Below are 22,932 nucleotides of genomic sequence, written 5' to 3' on the forward strand. Positions count from 1 at the left end.
GTCGGATGTGATGGATTGGTGCCAGGCTAAAAGCATCATTTCTCACCAGTCTATCTCGAGCCCATTAGTGCAGATGGCCTCATTCTGCAGAGATCCCAGCCTCAGGCCTCTGCTGGACACCACTCTGCCCAGGGCCCAGGGCAACCACAACTCGACCACAAGGCTCTCCAAGCCCTCTTCCCTGTAGCCCAGCCACAGCCAAGAGTCAGGGGAAGGTCCTCGGTCTGTCTTTTTCCTTTACATCCTCAAATGTTGTGTCCTAGCTCTCCCTATTACGGTGGGAGGGCATGTTCAATCTTAGAAGTCTTCCCGTTGGGCAGAAAAGAAACCCAGAGCTTGATGAAGAATGCCTCCATCTTCTTGTCACACAATCTGTTATAAAGCAGACATTCTTTAACACACTTATATTTTGAGCTCGTCAGGGCACCTGGAGCTGGAGAGCTCACTCAAGGCAGCCTGCATCCTGCAGGACCTTTGGTCCCTGTGGTTCTGCTCACCAAGTTCAAGTCATACTCCTCAGGCATCAGGATGTCCCCACCCTTGTCAGGAACCACTGATGTAGACAACGCTGGGCCCTTTCAGGACTGGGAGCTTGCCCAGAAGGCCTAGGCTGTCTGCTTTCAGAAAGGCCCCGGGGGAAGAGAACAGCAGAGCAAGGGGAGAGGAAGTCCGCTCCACCGCCTCCCGCGGGAGGGAGAGGCACTCTAGTCAGCCCACTGCTGCCCACCCCAGGCAGGTGCCCCCCATAGCAACGCGGCGACCACACACGGCGGCCAAGTCGGGCGTTGGCAGCTCTCCCTCCTGGTAATTACACCCTGGGAACAAACCTGCTTCCTCTTCCATGGGAGGCTGGGGGGAGGGCAAGGAGATGGAGGCCAGGGAGAGGCAGATGCTAAGCAACACTGGAGGCGCGTCTGCTCCTCCAGATGACTGCACGGGCACTCAACCCAAGAACACCTTTCTTCACCAACACATGGGAGCACTTATCCAAAGCCTGCGTACTTCAGCTCTAAAACTTAACTCCTGTGTGGAGGCGGAGGAGGGGGAGGTGACAAAACCTCCTTCCTCCTCCCAGGAAGGTGAGTAGGTTCAGCCCACAAACATTTCCTGAGTGGACAGAGACCTAACGGCCAAATGCAGTGTATGGATCCTAATTTAAAAATCCTAACAGCAAAACAAAACAAAAACTAGCTCTGAAAGACATTTTTGGGACAATTAGGGAAGTCTGAGTATGGGCTAGCTATGAGATGTTATTAATATTGACTTGTGACGATGGTAGTAGTTATGCGGAGAAGCACTCTCAGGAGACACCTGCTGAAGTATTTATTTAAGTATTTACTTATACAGGTCATCTCTGCAACTTACTGTCAGATGGCTCAGAAAGAAACAAGCAAAAATAAAAACTACAAACATGTGTAAAACAAATAGTTTCACATATAAAATATATGAGGCATGTGCGTGTGCGTACATGTTTAACAATGAGTGATTGTGACATACCGGGCATTCTCCAAGCCGAATCCCCCGCGGCCTGACTGCAGCCTGAGTGATGCTAAGTCTGTGACGCTCACCAGCGGAGCCCCAGCACACACAGCACGAGGGGCTAAAGGCAGGAGAAAGTCCCCTGTGGGATATGAATTGCTTCTAGAAGAAATGGTAGGGTCTCTAAGGGATGGACAAAGAGTGCAGCACACCCCAAAGGGTCCAGCCCCAGGAGGGGCCCTGGGAGACACGGCTGAGGGGACAGTGGAGGGCCGAGGAGGCCCAAGGACCAGACTCCTGAGGCAGGGCCTGTGTTTATTTAACAAAGGAGGGAAAGCGCATCTCTCTGAGAGGCTGGCTTGCAAGAACAGCTCAGAAATGAGCTTTCTGGCAAAGGGTCAGCGTCTGCAGGGGAGTGATGAATGTTAATATCCAGAGAACATGAGGGAAATGTTAGGCGTGTACAAAGTGAGAAAGTCAAGGGGGAAACCACGTGGTTTTTCTGACAAGTTCCTAAACCAAGAGCTCAGAGACTCAACCAAGAACTGGAGGTCTCTCCTGGACGACCAGCGAGCCACTGTGCGCGATGAAAGGAGAGCGCAGGGAGGCCACGTGAGGGGCCGAGAAAAAGATGAGAACCGCCGTGGAAATCAGCCTGGACAGTACAAACGGGTCCAAGAAATGGAGGTGGGGGTGGGGAGCTTTCTGAGAATAAAGCAAGAAGGGGGGGAAGGGCAGTGTGACAAATTTTCCATAAAGCAGCCCAGCCCACAAGGCTGCCCCAGGCCTCCCTCCGGAGTGGCATGGAGGTGGGCGAGGGCAGTCACGTCTGTGGGGCTGCTGGAGGAGTCATCTTCCAGGCGACCACATCAGTAACAAGCTCCTTGACAACATTAAGTAACAACTTCTTTCTGCACCAGGAGGAAATGACTAGGGTGGGTGGTCTCTTGGAGCTAAAAAAAGAAATCACATCCAGGAAATCCCGCTAAGAAGGGAGTTCATACCCAGGAAAGCCAGTTGCTGGCAGAGCACTGAAGGAAGGCATTCAGGAGAGCCTGTGAGTTTAGAGGACAACCCAGGAAGAGCAGATTCCCCATGAGGATCTTCAGAAGCGCCCTATTTGGGCAGAACCCACACTTGGAGGAGGTTAAAAGCATATTTGTGTATCATTTGCTCAAGCTCAACACGTTTCTTGGGTTGAAATGTTACTACCGCCCCCTAGAGGTTACGAGTTTTCTACTCCAAATTTGTACTCATCTGTAAACTATAACTCAGATTCGTTCTACTACAAGTATCTGCAGATGTCTTTGAAGTCTCTTCCAGGCTCATGATTCTATAATAGGAAAAGGGCAGTGCTTGGAGTCAGCTGTTTTTCATTGCCAAGAAGGACAGACTAGGAGGAAATGTCTTAAATGGTAGCCAGAAAAACTTAGATTGGAAAATGAAAATTTCCAATAGTGATGTTTGTTAAACACTGGAAACAGACACCTGATAAGAGTTAAGGTATTTTCCCTGAACTCTCTAAAATGGTTTTGTTTTTTCCCCCCGAAAATCAAGCTTTGGGAATGGTTTAAGCACAAACTTAAACCATAAGTTTTGGAAGTAAAGGCTGAAAACAAATGACCACAGAGGTCACACTGCCGGTCAGACACCCCAACACCACTCATCCCTCCTTAGCGACCTCTGTGCCGCCCTGTCCTCGCAGTAAGGCCACCCAGCTACCCTCTTCCCAGCTGGATCCTTCTCTCCGAGTATGCACGGCTGGGCTCCACCAGCATGTTCCTGCTCCTTACCCTCAGTCCTGGCTCCTTGGGGACAGCAGGAACCCTCTCTTCCCCACTCAGGGAGTTGACGTCTAATTTTCCAGGTTCCTTACAGCGTGGCCGCCTCTGCTTTGGTTTGTCTGAAAAATTCTAGAAGGTAAATGGAAACCAGTATTACAGAACATTCTGCCTCTGACTCTTCTGATGAGGGTGGTTTTGCTGTTTTCTCACTCGTGGCTCTCTGCACAGGACCAGTCCGGTTAGGCTGAAGGAAACAGCCACCTGGCCCTCACCTGAGCTTTCTCCTTGAAGCTACAGCATTCCCACAGCAAGCTGCAAACAGGCTGTGTGGGCCTCCTGGCCTCCAGACTGTAATGCCTGGCTGACTCCCGTTTCTCAGGGCACCGCTTTGTCCCTCACCCTTTCCCTTAGTCATTTTCTCAGATTCTCTCTTCACTGCTGCCTACTGGGCAGGCTTCGTCTGTCTTTGGAGGGTGCACATCTGAGAATGCATTCTCCTCCTTTCCTCCATATCTTGCTAATGAGAGGTACCCACGACAGAGATGGTGGTAGGGCTGAGGAGCAAATAAGAAAAGAAAACCCAAGAGAAGATTTCAGTGCTCAGGAGCCTCCCCCATAGATTCCTAATCTGAAGAATTTAGGGCCATAGCAGTAAGAGGACTCGAGGAGAAGTCCCAAAGAGTACCTAAAACTAATACATCACCTCAAAGAGGTGATGCAGTGACTTGAAAAGAATACACAGGAACATTTTCATGAAGCGGCAGCATTTATGCAACCTAAAGAATTCTCTGTGAGCTTATGAATGTGGTGCTTTTGGGGGGAAGGGAGGGCTGAGCTTAGGCAAGCTCTGTCCTGGTAAGATGTCACACATCTACTATCTGCCCCAGTGTTCTGACATGGGCTGGAGTTCCTGTTACTGGAAAACATAACCAGAATTTAAACTTGTTTTTCCCCTTTAAAGGGGTGTTCTCAGACTTTCTGGTCTTCCTGGTCTCCCTCAGAATGCTCCACATCAGAGACGGCACCGACCGGCAGGAAGTAAACGGCAGTCCCAGGCAGCAGCGACACACACTTACTGTGCCAAAGCCAGGAGCTTCGAGGGAGTAGTCAGCTTGCTGCCTCAGCCAGTCCAGCAGGCTCTTGCTGGGAAGGGCTTTCTCGGCCTGGCTGCTGGCCATGGGGGATGGCTCCGGGGTTGACGTGGCAGGCACTGGCCCTTCAGGAGGGTGTGAGGTGCTCAGGGGGGTCTGCCCTGGGTCTTCGTGGACCTCCTGGGTGAAGGGAAATAAGTACGTGCAATTCATCACGACAGAATGAAAACTAGTTTCCCAAAGGAAACATGTACGGTGCTCTTTAACTCTTTCCACCTGAATGTTGCTCTGAATTTCCACCTGAATATTACTCGTGCTTGAATAGGAGTCCACGCACACCACTGGCCCACACATCGGCTCCTGCACATGTGGAGTGTTCCCTCCACCTGACTGCGCCTCTCCCCTTCCTGTCTACAAGGCAGACTTTCATCCCGTCTGCTCAGGTTCTGCATTACTGCCCATGTCGCCATCACAGTCCTGGAAACACTGGCCACCCCACTCCTGCTCCCCACAGCACTCTGCACAGGTTTTCACACAGCAGAAAATGCCGCACTGTAGTTTACTTCCCCATCTCTCTCTATGCTGCGGATGCCTGGCTCACTTATCTCTGTGTCCCCAATTCCTATATCCGGCATACTGATAAAGTTCAATGTCAGTACTATATAAATGTTTGCATAGTACATTTTAAAAAATACTCTTAGGCCCCCGCTGACCTGGAGCAACGCTGCTGCACACTCAGCCCTGCTGTCTGCTTTACCTGTTCCATCATCAGTGGCTCTTCTGAGACACTGGAGGCGGGGCTGTTCTGTCTGAAATGGCGAGACCTCCTGGCTCATGTCTCCAGGCTGCATGCAGGTTAAGGGACTAATCACTATCTATTTCTAGAAAAGATTGAGAGCAACTGACAAGAGAAAGTAAGTAGGACAACTGAAATAGGGATAAAAGATCCATAAATCAAACGTGCATGTTTGAGGAAGAAGGGTTTGTTGCTCAGTGTACAGAGGTCAATGTTCGTACTTACTGGCCTCAGATACCCACCAAGATTCCTGCCTGAAGGGTCTGTTCCTTCAGAAAGATGAGGTCCACCCCTCCGTCGACATGTTTCCGTCTCCCTCTCCGCCTCCTCGTGGCAGCGTCATCTCTCCTGAGGCTTCCGTTGACGATCTGTCCGGTCACTGGATGGATCAGGCCAGCTTGCAAAATCCCAGACAAGTCCATGCCAAGGGCTCCTTGAAGTGAACCGATAGCCCCCATCTTAGGGGTGCTGGCGCTCACCGGGAAAGGGGATGTGGCCCCTGGGGACCCCTCCACCGTGCAGGAGAGGTCAATTGCTGACTCTCCATGCCAGCCGTTGAGGACGATGGGGGGGTGCCCATGGGTGGCAGAGAACTGCTCCAGGCTCCGGGTCTTCACATCTCTCTCCACCTCGAACTCGTAAGGACGCCTGTGCTTCTGTTCATCCTTTGTGAATACCGGAGCCAAGAAGCTCTCCTGTGAATACACACACACGTGGTAAGAGAACGTCTGAACGCCACCTCTGCGGCTGAATGCCAGCTCTTTCTCAGGCCCGATTTCCTTGGGCCAAGTAATCATTTTCTTAGAAGTTCTTCTAACTCAAGCCTTCTCAAACTTTAGTGCTAAATCACCTGGATCACTTGTTAAAATGTAGATGCTACTTCAGTGGGCCTGAGATTCTGCGCTTCTAACAAGTTCCCAGCCACTGGCAAAGCTGCTAGCCCATGAACCATACTTAGAATTGCATGATTACAATTTAGGGAATCTCAGCCTCAGCTGTACAACAGAATCAATTTGGAATTAAAAAAAAAAAAAAAAAGCCAATACTGAGTGGCCACCCTAATTAAATCAGAATCTACAGCTTTTCAAGGTCCCCAGCAGAGTCTCACGTGCAGTTGAGAGTGAGAGCTAGTGTGCTAACTACAGATCTCAAACCTGAGTTTTAGTTTGAGTTTATAAAACTCAGCCCTGCTTTGATTTCCATAATTTCTATCAGCTGCCATCATTCTCGGCCCTCCAAGTGCTGAACATCCTGGTCCATTCATGCCTCCCTTTCCTTATACACACATTAGTCATCATGCCACGCTTACCAGATCACTGAAGCCCCCCTGTCTTTCTATCTACTCTGCCACTAAGCTGGTCTAGAACTTTCTCTCTTCCTTAGATGTCCATCTGTTTTCCAGCCCCCCAAGGCACGACCCCGTCCTGACCCTCATCTCCCACGAACCTGCATACCACTCCAACTGAGCTGTAAAACCCTGCTTTCATCACACGCTTCCCCACTCCTACAGGACAAAATCCAAATTCCTCAATTAACCCCAATGGCTTCCCCTACTCCCAAATCTGATCCTTTCAGTAAGTATTTGCTGAATGAATGACTAAAGGATTGCAAACTGTCCCTCTCCTTTGTTGCAAGGTCAACAGCATTCTCACGGCCTCACCTTCTGCATCTGGGCCACCAATGCTGCGCCATTGCTGAAGCTGTGTTCTGATGCCTCTGGCTCCGAGAGGCTGCTCCGAGACCCAGCGCTGCGGGTCAACAGGGGGGTGTGCAGCGTGCCTACGGGCTCGTACTGCTGGCTGGAGGGCCACTTCCCCTTCAACACCACGTGGCAGATGTTATCTAGGCGGCTGATTATCACACGATCCTGCGGAACAGGTACCAAGTTACACAAATTCACCAAGTCCTTTAAAATCAAGTTGCTAACCAGAAAGAGCTGATTAGAAAAGGGCACATACAAATGTACTCACTTTACAAGTCTTCAAATACATGTTATCATCTGGACAAGGAAGATTAAAGCCCACAGCACTGCAGATGTGAAGATAAGCTGACACTTTTGTCTTATGGTCTAATTAGGTGCATATAATCTTTCATGTTATGTAACTAATACCTTTTAAAGATACTAAACATTTCTCTGAGTCTGTTACTCAGAAGTATTCTAAAAGGTTTAAAGTAAAGAATTCAAAGCTGAGGAGGCTTCTTTGGATGGGGAATGCAAGCTCTGGCAGGTACCTTTGGCCACTCGGAGAAGGAATAGAGGGTTTTCTCCTGGAGCAGCTGAGCAATGGTGGGAGCCCGCACCTCCTGGAGGTCATCCCCAAAGTCTCCTGCGATGCCCGAAGTTGAGCTCTTGCTCTCCTCCTCAGAGTATTTCCCGGGATAATCTGGGAAGAAAGGTTAAAAAAAAAGAATTAGGCACTTGGAAGATAGCAATGATCTGAAAGATCAGGACATACGATCTTTTTTTTTTTTTTTAAGAAAATAAGCCCATTCTGTGCTATTTTTAATTGAATATTAATTACCATGCCTTCTATTTCCAGAAGAACTCTATCAGGTAAGCCATAAAGGCAGATCCTGCTCTAGGGATACTCATGCAAGTCACCTGATAGGAGTTTGCAACCACAACCAAACAACAACAGCAAAGATGAGTGACCACAAAGAGGCTTCCCCGTTCAGGGGAGTGGACGAGAGGAAAGTGAACATTATACTCTGATACACCTGAAGGGACAGTCTATGAAACGGGACACAGCAAGAGGCTGATCTTAATGACGAAGGATGAAAAGTCCTGAAACTTACAGCAAAAGTAAAACAGACCTGATCTATGTAAAAACTGATGCAAAGAAACCTAGAACATTTACATTACTTCACTGATGGAAAGAAATAGATATGTGACTCTTCTTTCAATCTTCAATGGTGAACATTTATTATCAATGTGAAACAGATCTTCAAAGAGCCACTTAACAGCGATGACAAGGAATGCACTGAATGTAGTGTCATGTCCAGGAAAAGTTGGGAACCTCTTTCACGGTGAAATGACAAGGGATGTCTGTCCTCTGAAATGTGGAGCTCACAATTTTGACTGTGTAGCAAGTCTCCCAGGGGGCAGCAGAGACCCCTTACCAGGAGCAGGGCCGAAGCCAGTGGAAAAACCAAGCCAGATGTGGCCCTAGCCCTCAAGGCTCTTACAGCTTCATGAGGGAAACAAGTCAGGAAAATGCACTAATAACAGATGAATAACTACAATTATTAACCAGGGTGAGTGCTACAAAGGGAAAGAAACAAGGTGCCATGATAGGGCATAAGGGGGAAAAACCGACAGCAGAAGGGAAGGCTGGCAGAGAGGGCCACTTGAAGAACACCCAAGAAGATAAAGGCACCCTGGACATGCTGAGGGACTGAGACACCCTGGGAAATAGCACACAGATGAGGCTGGAGGGGTAGAATCGACTAGATCATGCTGGGCTCCGTAGGCCATGACAGAAAATTCAAATTTTATTCTAGATTCCCCACTGGGAGCACCTGAAAGGTTTTAAGCAGAGAAGGTGAATTTAAATTTTAAGAGGAAAGCAGAATGATGTATGAGAGAAAACCCTGGAAGAGGAGCCGGGAGATCTGGGGCTGGCCCTGACAGCAGCACCCGTGACTGCGCCTTCCGCTGTGGACGTCTAGTCTCAGAGGCAGGGCCAGGCCCCTCTGCCCCACCGAGCCCACCTCTCAGATGCGTGGAGGATCCTTTCTGGGGTCTCTGCGGCGCTCACCAAAGCTTATCAAGTTCCCTGCTGCCTTCCACCCCGATGTGGCCAGCCCGACATTGCCACCAAAGGACATCAGTGCTGGAGCAGTTCTCCTTTAAACCAGGCCGTTCCCTGTCCCCTATCCGCATTTGACTGTCTGGATTTCCTAGGATTGATTATTCGGTGATCCTCCCCATCCTCCAACAGCGTTCAAAAAGTAATGTATACGTGTAACTCCAGATGTGGCGCAGAGCCTTCGTGGCCTGGGGTGAGGAGGATGAGCAAGGTCCTAGGCAGACTCCTTCTGGGTTGGCTGGGTCTACAAGCCGCTGAGGCTCCTTTCCGTTCAGTTTCTTTGTCCTCAACCTAGCTAGCGTGTGTATTTTAATTTGGGGTTGGAACCCTTCCCAAGACAGTCAGCAATCACAAGACTAAAACCAAAGGTGGGAGTCCAGAAGTAAAAAGGGAGCAGGACAAACCAGGGAGCTTAGCCGAGCTCCTCTCTCCCTCCTGAGTGGAAGTCACTGTCCCAGGAGGGAAAGCCCGGCTGAGCCTGAGAACCTGAGCACCACACGGTCCCTGGCACCAGGCCAGGCCTGAATAGGGTTTTCTTCTGTATTTTGGATTTTTTTTGACAAGGATAAACAACTATTTTTTGTTCAGCCTAATATGCCCTACTGGGTCTGAAGACGTAAAAAACAAGATGAAAACATCAGAAACCATCTGTTGCTCAGGATCTCTAGTCACTGAGGTCACACCCCTGCGAAGCATATATGAAATCTTAGGGCTGTCTAAAGTCTTAACATTTAAAAATTCCTTCCAACTTGAAGTCTTATCTAAGATTTTCCTATTTTAAAAGGTCAAATCTATTTGTATTTTTGTTGAGTTGCCTGCAATTTGGTCATTCTTATTTCTGTTGAGTTACTAAAAGGACCCTCAACCCAATGCACCGACATTACATCACAGGGTTTTGACAGTGACATGAATAAATGGCACTACCTTTGCTCGCCTTAATAAGGATCATGTTCATTCGTATTTCTGTGGAGTCCTAAAAATTAACTGCACATCCTTTAAACTGCAGGTTCTTGACGCTCCCCGGCTGTTCTACTTTACCCAGTTTGAAGCAACCTTACTAGTGGAGGAACAAATTACTTCCCCTTGACGCCATTCTAGCATCTGTCAAATAACAGCACACAGCCCCTGCCCAAACCACACAGCTGACACAGCAAAGGTGCCATGATTGTCTACAACCACCCTCAATATTCTGGAATGATCAGAGTTAAGCTACTCTGTGTCATTTTCAGACCAAGGCCTGTGACCTTTGGTTTTAAACACACAGCGACTCTAAGTAGGTCCATTTCAGAAGCTGTAAAACTCTGAACACCCTCTATGCAGGGACTGTCTTATGAGAACTGGCTGATCCAAATTCAAGGTCCCACATACTGTACCTTGACCCTGGCAGTTTCCATCTCTGTCATATTCGTCTCTACTCTCAAAATCCATGTCTTCCGACTTGAGCTCACTTCCTTCGGGACACACAGGAAAACCCTGTTTCCCTTCTGCGCTGTCTTTCCAGGGCTCTTTTAAAAGTTCGTGCTTCACCTGAAACAGCGCTGAAGGAACAGCAGCGGGCTCACCCTCCACTGCGACATTATTGGCTTTGCTTTTGTACAGGTCTGGGTTATACTGCTGGGGCTTCTCCACGTCAAACTCGTCATTCTCGAGGCCGCGCGCCCACCTCTCCATGTGTTTGCAGTGACACTGACAGGCTGTCGGGAGAAAAGCCCCCTGAGGTTCAGGATGCTGGATTCTGGCCTCCAGGCTTCCTTTCTCGTCTTCCTTGTAAACGAAGCCAAAGCTCTTCTCCCCTGGCATGGCAGCAGCGGGCTCGGTGAGAGGCGAGACCTCTGGCCTTTCCCTCATGCCTGCGGCCAGGTCTAGGTTTTCATCCTCATTTTCTTCCTCCTCCTCCTCTTCATCACTGTAGTTCTGACCCAGAATCAATTTACTCTCTAAACTTTTGTTTTCTAATAAATCAATTAACTGCTGATCTGCCGACAGGTTTCTTTTGGAGTCACAGACACTCAGATTGCACATGTCTACAAACCCACTTTCATTTCCTTGGTCCAAGGAAGGGGAGGCTAAGCATTTGGTGTCCAGCTGCCCAATGCCTTCAGGTCTCTGTCCTGTCTCGCTGCAGCACAGTTCCCCTTCCTTTGAAACAGACATCAACAAATGTTTTTCATTTTTAATGTTCATTTGAGCTACCCCTGCTTCTAAAGTATCCATAAGAGAGGGGCCTGAGGCTAGTTCTGCCTCATGGCCACCAGGCTGGCAGTTCCCATCTCTGCTTGCGGAGACGGCCAGAGCATCGGGTCTAGATTCTGTATTGGTGCCTGGGCTCTCCTGAAAAGAGCCTGGCTCTTGGCTCAACACCTTCTTACCATACATCATGCTCTCCAAGGAGTCAGGCAGCAGGCTTTCATCATGGGTGATGGAAATGACATCCTGAACTTTAGAAATAAAGTTTTCACACGTTATGTCACATAAGCTTCCCCTGGGCGGACCAAGATGGTCATCTCTACCTTCTATTTTCACTAGATTCTCAGGTTCATGTTCAAGGGACTCGGAAGTCCTGCTCATGTGAGCATAGGTAAGAGAGTCATAGAGTTTGGAGTTGGTCGGGTAAAGGCAACAGAGACTCTCTGGTGCCTGGGGGTCAGTTCTTTTGTGCTGGGCATAGTTTCTGTAGGCGTCCAGGAAGGACAGCTGGGGGTCGGTCATGATATAATAGTCGGTGCGGTTCAGCCCATGCTTGGCGGTGCCGATCAGCAGGTCTCGATCGTGCTTCCCACACTCCCACCAGACGGGGAGGTAGAGGCTGGGCCTGCACAGCTGCAGGCGCTCGTGCAGCTGTGGACATCTCAGCACTTGCTCTCGAACCTTCCGTAACAGTTCAATGCGATACAGGGTTCTTGCGGCCCGTTCTTCAGTGATGGGTTCAACGTAGATGCTGGGATCTGGGGGGCCTGGAAAGGTAAACACACAGCCTGTCACTTAAGGTGGCCCTTGGACATTTCCTGCCCACCTGAGCTCCTGCATCTCTGAGCACAGAGTTGAACTCCCTGGGTCCTCAGCAAGGCAGTCTTCGATGTGTGTGTGTACTTGCTGAAGTGAAAAGCTGAAAAGAGAATGGAAGGTTTTTATGAAACCAGGACAGACCCAGTGAGGGTGAAAGAAGAACGTGAGAACTCCAGTTTCGGAAATACCAGTCAATAAGCATGTACTAGGCGTTCCTCTAACCAGGTACTTTACATGTGTGATTTAATTCTCACAAAAACTCTATGATAAACCATCATCATCCCTGTTTAAGGACGAGGAAGGGGGCTCAGATAAGCTGACTTGCTCGAGGTGGCAGAACCAGTCCGTCCAGGTCTTGTCAGTGTGACTCCAAGGTCCAGATCTTTCCAATCTATGTGGCTCTCTGGTTTTAATGAAAACAGCCTAACCATGCCACACGGGGGCAAAAGGTGGGATGTGTGTATATGCTGCCGTCAGCCCAGAACCTACAGAACAGGCTCAATGTTTGGGATTTCCTAGAATACAGTCACATGGTCCACAGTGAGTTAATCCGTTAGCATGAAACTGAAGAGGGACCAGGAGGAAGTTGCTGCAAGTTCCAGCCAGGATGCAATTTCTCAGAAGGGGTCACTACTGGAGCAGGGGATGTTTAATTACAGCTACTCATTTTCCATAGCTGTAAGTCAGCACATGAGAAAACAGTTAAGATTTAATCCAAGGAAGGTGCAAAGTTCACAGTAGGATAAATCTCTATGAGGTTTTTGTTTTAAACATACTTTAGAAAAGGTAAATAACTGTAGCTTTCAATATTTCTGTGACATTTTAATCTGAATTCCAGTTTTTGCTGGCACTACACCATTGTGGGAGAGATTCTGTTTTATGAGGGTGGACCCAACTAGAAGTTCACGGACTTGTGAAAACCCACTTGTCTTTACCTGGATTTTTCAGGTAGGCTCCACTTCTCTAATTATACCTAAAGTAACTCTGTACCCTGAAAATAAGCACGTTCTCTCCTTGTCCCACGTGGGATATACTGACAGAGAGTTTTCTCACCGCCATCCTTCCACGCTGGCAGACGACAGACGTTTCGGCACATGGCCACAAAACTATAAAAATAGTGCTCCAGGCTCTCGTCCGACTTCTTGTCCAAATGGGAAATGATGCGAAACTGAGTCCAGTCAAAGGTTTTCTTTTCTTGATCATAAACGACACCAAAGGAAGATACTGTTCTGTAGAAGTCGGCTTGCTCTCTCCTGGTCCACCTTGAGATTGAATCAGAAAGAGAGCGTGAGCTGTTTTCCTTTAAAAAAAAAAAGCCAACAACTACTTATCGAGCATCTGCTAGGAAGACCATGAAATCAAGAAAGCAGGCAGAGCTGGTTTATCTATTTTATTATTTTTATTTAAGTTAAGTTGGGTGGTGGCTTATAATAAAAATGGCCCATCGGCCCACCAACTCTTTCAAGTCTTTCAGCTGGCTTTTACCTCTTTTGGACTTCCTTGTTGATGAGATCCATCTCTGAGGTTCTCCGGAACATCTCTTCCTGGACCCAGTAGCCTTGGCTTCCTGGTCCCAGAATTTCAGGTCGGCAGAGCTCCTTGCGGTTACAGCGCTGGTACACAGTGACCAGGCGTCGGAGACGGGCTGTGAGGGCGGATGAAACTGGCCAGGGTGATTTGTCTGGGTCGGAGCCATCCTGGGCTTCAAACATCAGTGAGGATATTAGTATTTACAAACAGAACTAAAACGAAGGTGAATGGTTTTGTTGGTTGTTGTTGTTTCCCTTTGTTTAAGTAAAACTAACGCTGACTCAGTAACTTAACGGATGTAGCCGCTGTCTAACAAGCAGCTCAGGAGCCAGGCGTGGCCGGGAGGGCTGCAGCTCTGTGTTAGAAGCAGCTTTAGGTGTGGTTGGCTCTATTCTCGCTCAAATACAAATGTGCCTGTCTGTGGGGGCAGAGCGGATTCAAGGACCTTACTCTGGGCATTGGAATAAAGCGGCCCCTCCATGGCTGTCTCCATATAGAACTATGGGCTTTTGTGTAGCTGGGCCTCCCAAACGCCAAAGCCTCCATTAAGCCTGAATTCAGAAAAACAAACAAAAGAACAAACAAAATACCCCTAACTTTTCTTGGAAAAAAAAAAAGAAAAAAAAAATCAATGAAACCACTATTTCTTTTTATCTCTGAGACTCCATCCTGACTTCATTTCACTGCAAAATTTCAATGCCAGGTGGAGGAAGACTGCCAGTCATGTAAAGCTCTATGTGTGACTCTGGCAGAGTTTGATGAAGATCAACTTAACTGGCTTTTAAAAAGAAACTTCTTAAAAAACAGCATTAAAAAAAAATTACACATGAACTCCAGGATAACTACAAATGGGGACCTTGCTTTTCTTTGCCTTCAGAAGGACACAGTCTCACCTGCCCGGCTGTCATCCTTCTTTTCACCAAAAATGCCATCAGCTCCATCACTGGAACTCTCCTAGGGATAAATGAAGTCATCCCATCAGCAAAATTGCAGCTCAGAAGAAATCAACTCAGATAGCCAGCTTGTATACAGCAGGGGTAGAGAAGTGCAGGAGACATCTCCTGCCCAGGAACACCTCAAATGTCAAGATGGTCCCTGATAAATAAAGCTTACTTAGGCACAATCTTCTAAGAGCCAGAAAGCAGTCGATTTAAAATAAGCATTTTTCCCCTGAAATTGTGTGGAGTGAGTCTGCCTGTAGAGAATTAGCTTGAAGAATGATGAACTGGCATGCTCCCCGGGCAATTACACTTTACGCGCACTATTTTAGTTGCGAATTTAAATATTTGCTTTACCATCGTCACTTGCAATCTAATACTGTCACTTCACAAAGCATGTGCCTGCATTTTTGGTTTTCTGCTGTGTAAAAGTGTCATGCTCATGTTCATTATGCTGAGTTTACTTCACAGCAATAGACGCTGTTTTCCTAAAACATGACTGCTCCAGTCATGAGACCTGATGGCGCAAAACTCCAGGAATTTTAAATTAAAATCACGATCCGAGGCTCCGGGATCTGGAGTAATATCACAGGCATAAAGCTTATCCAAGTTGGAGTATGTGTCAAGCTGGTTCTAATGGAGTCCTTTATGAACCCTTTCTTGGTCTCAGGAATGGAACTTTAAAAGCTCCTTATACATAAAGCAAGTGGGAGTTTGGGCGTGGGTGAAGAGACTGCTAGTCTTCAACTGAACTCCATTTTTAACACAAAGAACTTATTTTTTGTTGAAGTATAGTTGACTTACAATATTATATTAGTTTCAGGTGTATAAGATAGTACACATCTGTACACATTATAAAATGATCACCATTCAACATCTGTACACATTATAAAATGATCACCACCAACAATGTAGTTACTACCTGTCATCATACGAAGTTATTCCAGTCTCACTGACTCTATTCCCCATGTTCACATCCCCATGACTTACTTTATAACTGGAAGTCTGTACCTCTTAATCCCCCCTTCACATGTTTCATCCATTCCCCACCTAACTTCTCGTTTTTCTGACTAGCACCTTTTGACCTGAGTGATGGGCAAGAACAGCCCCAGGATTCAGGACTTTGGCCACAGTGGAGCTCAGGGTCAGATCAAAATAAGGGTCAGCAATCCGTAGCCTGTAGGTTGTTTTTTGTGTGGCCCTCAAGCTGAGAATGGTTTTTACATTTTTAAAGGGTAGAGGAAGAGGAAGAGGAGGAGGAGGAGGAGGAGGAGGAGGAAAAGGAGCAGGAGGAGGGGGAGAAGGAGGAGAAGGCAAAGGAGAAGAGATGACGGAGACTCTGTGGCCTCCAGGACTGAGATATTTACTATCTGGCCCTTCACAGGAAACTGGGACACACAGCACAGGAGAGCAGTAACCTAGCACAGGAAGAATGGACAGACACCCACGACTGGCAATAGTTAGAATGCAAACCACTCTTGGGCCCCTAATACTGTGGAAGGACCTGAAAGAGAAAACCCTGAAAAGGCAGAGAGGAGCAGGTGTGCACTTCTTTCTTACGAGAACAGTGATGATAGGTGATGGTACCGAGAACTATGTGTTACTGAGCAAAACGCTTTCATGGCTTATCTCCTTTAGTCACCAGAGCTGCTTCACCAGATAGAAAGTATTACTACCTTCATTTTACAGATGCAGAGAACAAGCCCTAGAAATTTCTCTAACTTGCCAGGATCACATAGCTATCAAGGGGCAAAGCTAGGTTTCAAACACAGTGTCTGATGAGCGCCTACACGTTACCCATAAGTTACCCAAAAACAGCAGAGTCCTGATTGAAAATCTGATTTAGAGAGTGAAACATATTTAGAATTGGAGAATACTAGTTTAACCTCTCTTCTTTGGCCACAATTGTTTCCTGCCACCTAGTATCAGTGAAGAGTGGAAACCTCAGGCTGATCTAATGTACCATTCTGAAGCAGTACTTAAACACGCCATCGCACCCTTCCCCACTATTCAGGTAGTTATAAAAAACAAGCAAAAAACAACCAACTATGCCTTATATCCTTTCCTGCCATAGAGAACATTTTTTGAGTATCCTCACAGTATCCATGAAGATCTTTTGAATGCTGAAAATCATAATTATTGACACTTCAAGGCTGAGAAATGTTCTATAGCCTATAGAACGTGGGAGCCAGGCTCCAGAGCTACCGCGCGCCTCAGTATGACGAACGGGTGGCAGACGTGGGGTTGCCATACCCCGAATCCCCAGAGGCAGCTCCCGGCTTGGTGTGAGGCAGACACACATGACCTGCAGGCTTCCTTTCCAGTCTCCCTGACAGTTTCTGTTGGCCTTAGCCAAACTCTCAAGGAAGGAAAGATTCTGGTACCGATAAATGCCTTTTCTGTCTCCTGCTCTCTCCTGGAGGCTCGCCCCTCTCTAGCAATGATAGGAAGGAGAAGTCCTGGCTTAGCAGCAGCCCAAGTGAAAAAGAAGTCATAATCTTATAGTCACATAACCAATTTAACGTGTGTGTGTGACGTGCGATAGCAGTGACAGGCTGGGATCACAGGAAGTACACAGAAAGCCCTGCCTCTGAAGCCTGCAGTTGAGCATTTAGTGTCCTAGTTTCTGCCTATGTGAATCAGTCAGAAAGAAATGGTCATCTCAGAAGAGGGACATGCATCAGTCATTTCAGGGTGCAGAGTCCCAGAGAACGCTGACAGTAAGATTGTCAAAGAAAAGGCAATGGATTGGTTCTAACCTGCGATTTCTCCATCTTGAGCATGCCTATATTTTGGAGTCTGACAGTCCACTGCTCCAAATACTTGGAAACTAAGTAACACGTGTCTAACAATTCATGGGCCAAAGAGTAAGTCTCAGGGAAAATTTTAAAAAATTCATTAAACTGAATGAATATAAAAACACAGTAACTACAAATTTTACTATTTATAATAAATAGTAAAAATTATGGGACACAGCTAAAGTAATGCTGAAAGAGAAATTTGTAGCGCTGTACGCACACATTAAATAAGCAGGAAAGTCTCAAATCAGGAATCTAAGTTCCAACCACAAATATCTAGAAAAAGGAGAGGAAAATAAAACAAACAGAAGGAAGGGAATAATAAGGAGCTGAATCAATGAAATTTAAAATAGAAAGTAATAGAGAAAATCAAGGAAACAAAGAGCTGATTCTTTAAAAAGATAAAGTAGACGAATCCCTAGTAAGAACAGTAAGAAAAAAGAAAGAAGACACAAATTGCCAATATCAGGAACCAGAAAGGGACTAGCAACTACAAATTCTGCAGACGTCAAAAGGATAATAAGAAAACAGTATGAACAATTTAACACATAAATTTGACAACTTAGAGGAAATAGACCAGTGTCTTGAAAAAACTCCACAACTTACCCAAAACAGATAGATAATTGGATTCATAATGTAAAAACTCTGCCCAAAAGGAATCTCTAGGACCAGATGGTTTCACTGGAGAATTCTATGAAGTGTTTAAAGAACTTAATTTTAGATCATCTCTATCAGAAAACAGGGGAGTAGGGAACATCCAATTCATTTTGTGAAGCTAACACTACCCCAATATCAGAAGTAGACAAACACAGTAACAAAAGACAACTGCAAACCAGTATCTCTCATGAATATAGATTTTAAAATTCTTAATAAAATATTAGCAAATAGAATTCAATAGTAAGATTCATGCACCATGACCAAGCAGAGTTCATCTCAGTTTATCCAGGGATGCAAGCCTGGTTCAATATTTAAAAATCAATGTAATCTACCTTGTTAATAGGCTAAATAAGAAAAATCATATGATCATATCAAAAGGTACAAAAAAGCGTTTGACAAAATTCCACATACATTCATGTTAAACATTCTCAGAAAACTAGGAATACAGAGGATGTTCTAATCTTCGATAAAGCCCATCTACAAAAAACCTAGTGTTAACATCATATTTAATGATAAAAGACTGAATTTCCTTTTGACTATAGATCTGATAGAAATAAAACTATCCCTATTTACACATGACATCATTATTGATGTACAAAATCTCAAGAAACCTAAAAAACTCCTAGAACTGAGTTCAGCAAGGTTGCAGGATATAAGATAAACATAATTATAACACCATTTACAATCACTCCAAAGAAAATGAAATACTTAGAGGTAAATCTACAAACACGTAGAAGACATTTTTGCTGAAAAACTATAAAACAGTCATAAAAGAAATCAAAGACTGAAACAGAGAGATATACATAGTAAGCTTTAGTATAGTGAAAAAAATCAATATAGTAAGGATGTCAATTCTCCCCAAAGTGATATATTTAATACAATTTCTATAAAAATCCCAGCAAGAATTTCTGTAGATATAGATAAGACTACTCTAAAATGTTTACAAAAAGGCAAAGGAACAAGAAAAGCTAAAACAATGTTGAAAAAGCAGGAGGAATCAGTCTACCCGATCTTAAGATACAGCTACAGGAACTGTTACTAGTATATGCTATTGGCAGGGGAATAGACAAATAGATTAATGGAACAGAACAGAGAACCCAGAAATAGATTCACACAAACACACTCAACTGATTTTTTGACAAAGGAGCAAAACAACTCAATGGAGTAAGGATAGCTTTTTAAAAGAAATGGTTCTAGAACAACTGGACATCAACAGATTAAAAAAAAAAGAACCTCAACATAATTGTATTTAATGAAAGTTAACTTAAACTGGATCACAGACTTAAATGTATAACTATTAAAACTTTCAGGAAAAAAACAGAAGTAAATCTTCAAGATCTAGGATGGGCGAGTTCTTAGGCTTGACACCAAGTGTGAACCATAAAAGAAAAACTGATAAATTGCACTTCATCAAAATCTAAAATGTTTGTTCTGTGAAAGACAATGTGAGTAGGATAAAAAGACAAACTACAAGATGGGAGACAATATTTGCAAACCACTTATCTGACAAAAGACTAGTATCTGGAACATATAAAGAATTTAAACAGTAAAACAAAGAAACAACGTAATTAGAAAATGGGCAAAGGACATGAAGAAACATTTCAGTGACAAGGTACACATGTGGCAATTAAGCATAGAAGAAGATGTTAAACATCATTAGCCATTAGGGAAATGAAATTTAAAACCACAATGAGTTATCACTACATACCAATCAGAATGGCTCAATTAAAACATAGTGACAACTCCAAAAGCCAGTGAAGATGAGGAGAAAGTGAATCACTCACTCATCACTGGTGGGAATGTAAAATGGTACAAGTACGAAACATGTAACTACCATATGACTCAGAAATTGTACTCCTGGAAGTTTATCCCAAAGAAATGGAAATGTATGTTCACACAAAATCTGTATGCAAATGTTTATAGAGGTGTTCACATCAGTAAAAAACTGGAAACAACCCAGATGCCTTTCAAAGGATGGATAGTGGAACACGACTCATTGACAAAGAGGGATGAATATATTGTTACAGACAACAATCGGATCAATCCACAGGGAATTATGTTGAGTGACAAAAGCCAATCCCTAAAGGTTACATACTGTATGATTCCATTTATGTAATATTCTTAACATGACAAAATTATAGAAATGGAGAACAGATTAGTGGTTGCTAGGAATGAAAAATGAGGTGAAGAAAGAGGGCAGCAGATGTGGCTATAATAGGGCAACAAGACGGATCTCTGTGGTCTTGGAAATGTCCTGTATCTTGATTCTATCACTGTCAGCATCCTGGCTGTGATACTGTACCAGTTTTGCAAGATGTTCCCATGGTGGGAAAGTTTAAGGTACACAGGCTCTCCCTGTATCGTATCTTACAGTTGCAAAGTCACCTCAAATCAAAAGTTTCATTAGAATAAAAGTGCAAAGCAGTCTGTGTGTTGACAATCTTTATAATAAAATGTTGGGGAAAACGCAAACTGCAGCAATGCAATCGAGTTCCCCAAGACCACTACACCAAGATGGGGATTTCTCTCCTGATATTAAAAATCATGTGAATCACCAACACAGCACATTTCACTCACCGTTTGTTTCTGGAGGCCATCTACTTTGTCTTCAGTATTGTCTTCTTTATCCGTGTTGCCTCTAAATAGAAGTTAAAATAAAATTAAATTAAAATAAAATAAAATAAAATAAAAAAATAAAAAGCATTGTACACCACGTAGGAGCTATTTTGCAACCAAGATGCTTGCAAGAAAACCACCTAAATCACTGACCAAAGAGAATATTAGCAGATCCCTTTCCCCATAGGCCTCAAAATCTGGGTTTTTCCAGTGTCGTAACTTCTATGTACAAGGACCTCCACTCAACTGAAACTCTGGCATGAGACTAATGATCTACTCAGGCAAGTTCAGAGGCAGGCTATTCAACAAAAATATTATCTTTAAAAACGTAATTCCTGCCCATCAAGAATTATCTGAATATGTGGCTTTGATAAAAGAACAGATTCTGGAGACTGATAGCCATGCAAACCAAGAGTCCTGCTGTGCCAACCCCCAGATCACACAGTAGGATGTCTTCGCACAGAATCACATTTGGCAGCAGTCACTTCCTTGGAAGGGAGCGTTGCTGTGCCTGCTAAGGAAGGACATTTTGGCCTCTTGACCATCAGCTGCTCGTCTTTAGGTTTGCTGCCTAATGTCTTCTCTCTTGTGAGCTTAACCACTGCTGATGCCTATCTGTTTTTCACAATTCCTTTAAAATCAAATTCGAAGGATTTCTGTCTCAAATAGTCTTCTCTTTGCTGGTCAGGCCCTGGAGGCAGAAGGAGCCTTCTACCTTTACTGCTTACCCACAGAAAGAAAAGCTACTCCACAAAAATACAAGCACGTCCGGGTACCTCCCCCAAGTAGTGTTTTCTCCGACCCAGTGAATCCAGCACTGGGGACCAGTCCTTTGGGCATTTGTTAACATCTCTTTGAATGCATCTTTATTATCTGTGGGGCAGGAAATGTTGTGGTAGCTGAAGTCTTCATCAGGGGCTAAGGACAGATGGAAGATGCGTTTCATCATTTTCTCAGCCTTTGAAGATGCTCAGGGGCTCCTGGTAGCGTGTGCCCTCACGCCGGGCTTGCCCACGGCCCTAGGAAACGCGAACTAGTATCTGCTACTTCTAGGGAGAAGATCAGGCAAAAAAACTTACTGAACACAAGCTAAGAGATAGATGCTATGTTTTCCAAATACATATATATATTGGAAAACCACAATTTTTGGCTGTTTATTTAGCTTTCCTATGAATTTACACATTTTGGGGTTATGCCAAAAGGAAACAAAACTCAGACAAAGGGGATGCTTCCATACTTTTTTGCACATAACCCACTGACAAGACCTGAATGCCACAGCTGTCAAGCAGCGGCTCTCAGTCCACCTTATTCATGGACCATGGAATCCTTAGATAACGCTGGAATTTCATCTGGGGCATTTCAAGGTCAGGAAGCCTGTATTTGCTGTGCCTCTTCTTAACTTTCTGCCAAGTATGAGAGATTATAACAGGTCTGAATTTTTCCCTGAGAATCCTCTGACCAGATGAGCCTGATTAAGGAGTAGGGCAGGATGGTGGGTGGCTTGGGGAACCCACGAAGGACAGGAACTAGTATTTGGTTCAAAGTGCTTAGAAGTCAAAGGAAAGGCCTGAAGCATCATAGGATGTAACCAAAGCAGCAATTATGGAAGGCAGTTCAGGTTTGAGGGAGATGCCAGATTATAAGGGAGAGACTATGAGAGTGTTGGGTGTATGTGGTGGGAGATTCATGGCATGACCAGTCACATTGTGCTTGGTCCACGCAGCTTCACCTTTCAGGGACATCTGAGGCCCCATCTGTAACGCCCTGCTCTGCAGAAAGGGACTTCTCGTCCGGCATCCCAACCTTCTCCAGGAAGCAAAGCGCTGGGTCTGCTCGCATGGCGTTGTACCTCTCGTAACCTGACCAGGAGTAATGAGAAGCAACAGAGGTCATGTCAGAACTCACAAAATCTGCCGTGCGCCCATGACAGTCATTTTGTTTCCTTTATTATGCAAAAAGCAAAACAAACAAACAAAAATATTTACTTAAGAATAACTGGATCCTATGAGATTTCCTGTCAGGGGAAGATTCTTGAGCTAAAGTGGACACCTGAGTAGAGCTTGACCAGAAACGAAAGCTGATACAAATATCCTGTGTCCACGAAGACACACAAGATACAGATACAATTCCCACTTATTTGATTCTTTTGAACAGCAAGGAAATCAAGCAAGTTGGTTTTGCAAATTCTTGCTTGCACCACCCCTCAACTCTGGATGCCGTTATCTTGTCAACTCCTGAATAGGCCTACTTTTCTTAGAGTCTAATTTTATCCCAGTGCTAGAAAGGGAAGGCGGGTGATGGATCAAAGGATAAAATATAAAGAGGACCACTGTGATTGTCAGTTGGATTAAAACAGATCTGTTGTCTCTATATTCTCACACTCAGTATGAAATCCTACGCCACTGGCCAGGGCTTTGGGATGGCCCCC

General features: G+C 45.3%; 1 protein-coding gene across 2 annotated transcripts in view; it reads right to left on the reverse strand.

The window, feature by feature from the left end:
- CHD6 (chromodomain helicase DNA binding protein 6) overlaps positions 1-22,932 on the reverse strand; it is a 160,918-nt gene that overhangs the window by 4,303 nt on the left and 133,683 nt on the right. For both annotated transcript variants that reach the window (XM_074347288.1, XM_074347290.1), the window contains 11 exons: positions 22,234-22,363; positions 20,466-20,526; positions 14,389-14,449; positions 13,451-13,667; positions 13,019-13,227; positions 10,333-11,913; positions 7,383-7,534; positions 6,811-7,017; positions 5,393-5,845; positions 4,340-4,534; positions 3,273-3,392 (listed from right to left, as the gene is read on the reverse strand). In XM_074347288.1, the coding sequence (XP_074203389.1) occupies positions 3,273-3,392; positions 4,340-4,534; positions 5,393-5,845; positions 6,811-7,017; positions 7,383-7,534; positions 10,333-11,913; positions 13,019-13,227; positions 13,451-13,667; positions 14,389-14,449; positions 20,466-20,526; positions 22,234-22,363 (3,386 nt within the window). The remainder of the gene's footprint in view (positions 1-3,272; positions 3,393-4,339; positions 4,535-5,392; positions 5,846-6,810; positions 7,018-7,382; positions 7,535-10,332; positions 11,914-13,018; positions 13,228-13,450; positions 13,668-14,388; positions 14,450-20,465; positions 20,527-22,233; positions 22,364-22,932) is intronic.

This window comes from Camelus bactrianus, chromosome 19 (genome assembly GCF_048773025.1).
Source record: "Camelus bactrianus isolate YW-2024 breed Bactrian camel chromosome 19, ASM4877302v1, whole genome shotgun sequence".
NCBI classification, from domain to species: domain Eukaryota; kingdom Metazoa; phylum Chordata; class Mammalia; order Artiodactyla; family Camelidae; genus Camelus; species Camelus bactrianus.